This window comes from Malurus melanocephalus, unplaced genomic scaffold (genome assembly GCF_030028575.1).
Source record: "Malurus melanocephalus ecotype Western Australia unplaced genomic scaffold, MMel_1.1 scaffold_50, whole genome shotgun sequence".
Classification (NCBI taxonomy): Eukaryota; Metazoa; Chordata; class Aves; order Passeriformes; family Maluridae; genus Malurus; species Malurus melanocephalus.
The window spans coordinates 2,169,452-2,171,565 of record NW_026623282.1 but is presented as its reverse complement, the minus strand read 5'-3'; the positions used below and the strand labels follow the sequence as shown (position 1 = coordinate 2,171,565).

General features: G+C 55.9%; 1 protein-coding gene across 1 annotated transcript; it reads left to right on the top strand.

The window, feature by feature from the left end:
- The first annotated feature begins 22 nt into the window (after nt 1-22).
- Nucleotides 23-1,760, top strand: ADRA2C (adrenoceptor alpha 2C). Its single transcript, XM_057365271.1, has one exon. It carries the CDS (start codon nt 75-77, stop codon nt 1,407-1,409), a length of 1,335 nt encoding a protein of 444 aa, XP_057221254.1. The 5' UTR covers nt 23-74; the 3' UTR covers nt 1,410-1,760.
- Nucleotides 1,761-2,114: the final 354 nt, after the last annotated feature.

Genomic DNA, 2,114 nt, shown 5'->3' with positions numbered 1-2,114 from the left:
GCGGCGGCCGCGGGGCGGGGCGGGGCGGGGGCTCCGCCGGGCTCTCTAGGACGCCGGCGCCCCGCACACCCACCATGGATCTGCTGCTGTTGGTGAACACGAGCCTGGGCTCCCCCAACGAGTCCCTGGCGCTGCCCCCCGCCTCGCCGTCCTCGTCGGCCCTCCTGCAGCCGCCCTCCCCCTACTCGCCGGCGGCCGTGGCCAGCCTGGCGGCCGTGGTGGGCTTCCTCATCGTCTTCACCATCGTGGGCAACGTGCTGGTGGTGATAGCTGTGCTCACCAGCCGGGCGCTGAGAGCCCCCCAGAACCTCTTCCTGGTGTCCCTGGCCAGCGCGGACATCCTGGTGGCTACCCTGGTCATGCCTTTCTCCTTAGCCAACGAGCTTATGAATTACTGGTACTTCGGCAAGGCTTGGTGTAACATTTACCTGGCGCTGGACGTGCTCTTCTGTACCTCGTCCATCGTCCACCTGTGCGCCATCAGCCTCGACAGGTATTGGTCGGTCACACAGGCGGTGGAGTACAACCTCAAACGGACACCCCGGCGGATCAAGGCCATCATCCTCACCGTGTGGCTCATTTCGGCCATCATCTCCTTCCCGCCATTGATCTCCGTGTACCGGGACCCCGAAGGAGATGTCTTTCCCCAGTGCAAGCTCAATGACGAGACATGGTACATCCTTTCTTCTTGCATTGGCTCTTTCTTTGCCCCCTGCCTCATCATGGTGTTGGTCTATATCCGCATCTACCGCGTGGCCAAGCTAAGGACCAGGACCCTCTCTGAGAAGCGTACGATGCCAGAGGGGTCCTCCCAGACTGAGAACGGCTTGAGCCGCGCTGCTGGCGSCTGCACGTCCCTGAGGATGCAGCTGGGAGAGAACGGACATTATTCAGTGCACCACTGGCGCAAAGCCTCCGAGCTGGAGGACATTGAGCTGGAGGAGAGCAGCACCTCAGAGAGCAGGCGGAGGCGGAGCCGGGAGGAGCATCGCCGCAAAAGCAAGAGCCAGTCCTTCTCCTACTCATATTCCTCCAAGCACTCCAGTAGCCGTCTGTCCCGTGCCAGCAATCGCTCCRTGCAGTTCTTCTCCTATCGCCGTCGCCGGAAGCGTAGCAGCATCTGCCGTAAGAAAGTTGCCCAGGCCCGGGAGAAGCGCTTCACTTTTGTGCTGGCCGTGGTCATGGGGGTGTTTGTAGTTTGCTGGTTCCCTTTTTTCTTCAGCTACAGCCTCTACGGTATTTGCCGGGAGGCATGCGAGGTCCCTGAGACTCTATTCAAGTTCTTCTTCTGGATTGGGTATTGCAATAGCTCCCTCAACCCAGTCATCTACACCATCTTCAACCAGGACTTCCGCAGGTCCTTTAAACACATTCTTTTTAAGAAGAAGAAGAAGAACTTCCGGCATTGAGCTGGAGGGATGGATTTGCCTCGAGAAGGAGTAGAGTTGAAAGAGAAGGAGAAAGCTCAATGCTGGAAAAGGAGGGAGGGAAGAGAACATGGGGCTTGGGCTTAGGGAGAAGGGAGAGGGCTCGCCCCATCRGTGGAGCAGGGTGATGCTGTGGGGATGGTGTCGGGGAGGCTGAGGGCATTCACCGTGGAACAGAATGGTTACAAGGTGCTGGGGGAGCATTGCTGGAGTGTGGAGGGGTCAGTGGGGAGGGAGTGATTGTTGTCTTTGAACCCTGATGGACGGCATGGGGAGCCCACAGGGGAAAACAGGCTGAGATGCTGAGTTTGGGAGGCAGTGAGCTTTYGTGGGCTCTGGAATTTTGTGGGAAAACAAAAAGAGACATCAAGAGGCAAGGGTTAAGTGGCAGGGGTGGTGGAGATTCAAGTATTTATAAATAGGGCAACTGGGGCCTGTGGTGGATTTGTCCCAGTAGGAAATTGGCTTTTACTGTTTGTGTGGGGAAGGAGAGTGCAAAGTACCAGGCACTGACAGTGTTTTGAGTTATGAAAGGATTTAAATGTTTGCCAAAAAAACCCTAAAGAACAATCCAAACTCTTTTCTAAATAAATCTTTGTACTGTTAAAACCTTCTGAATCATGATTTTGCACAAGGGGTGAAATCAAACAAATCATGAGGTTTTCTTTTCCTTTGGAGGTGTCTTTG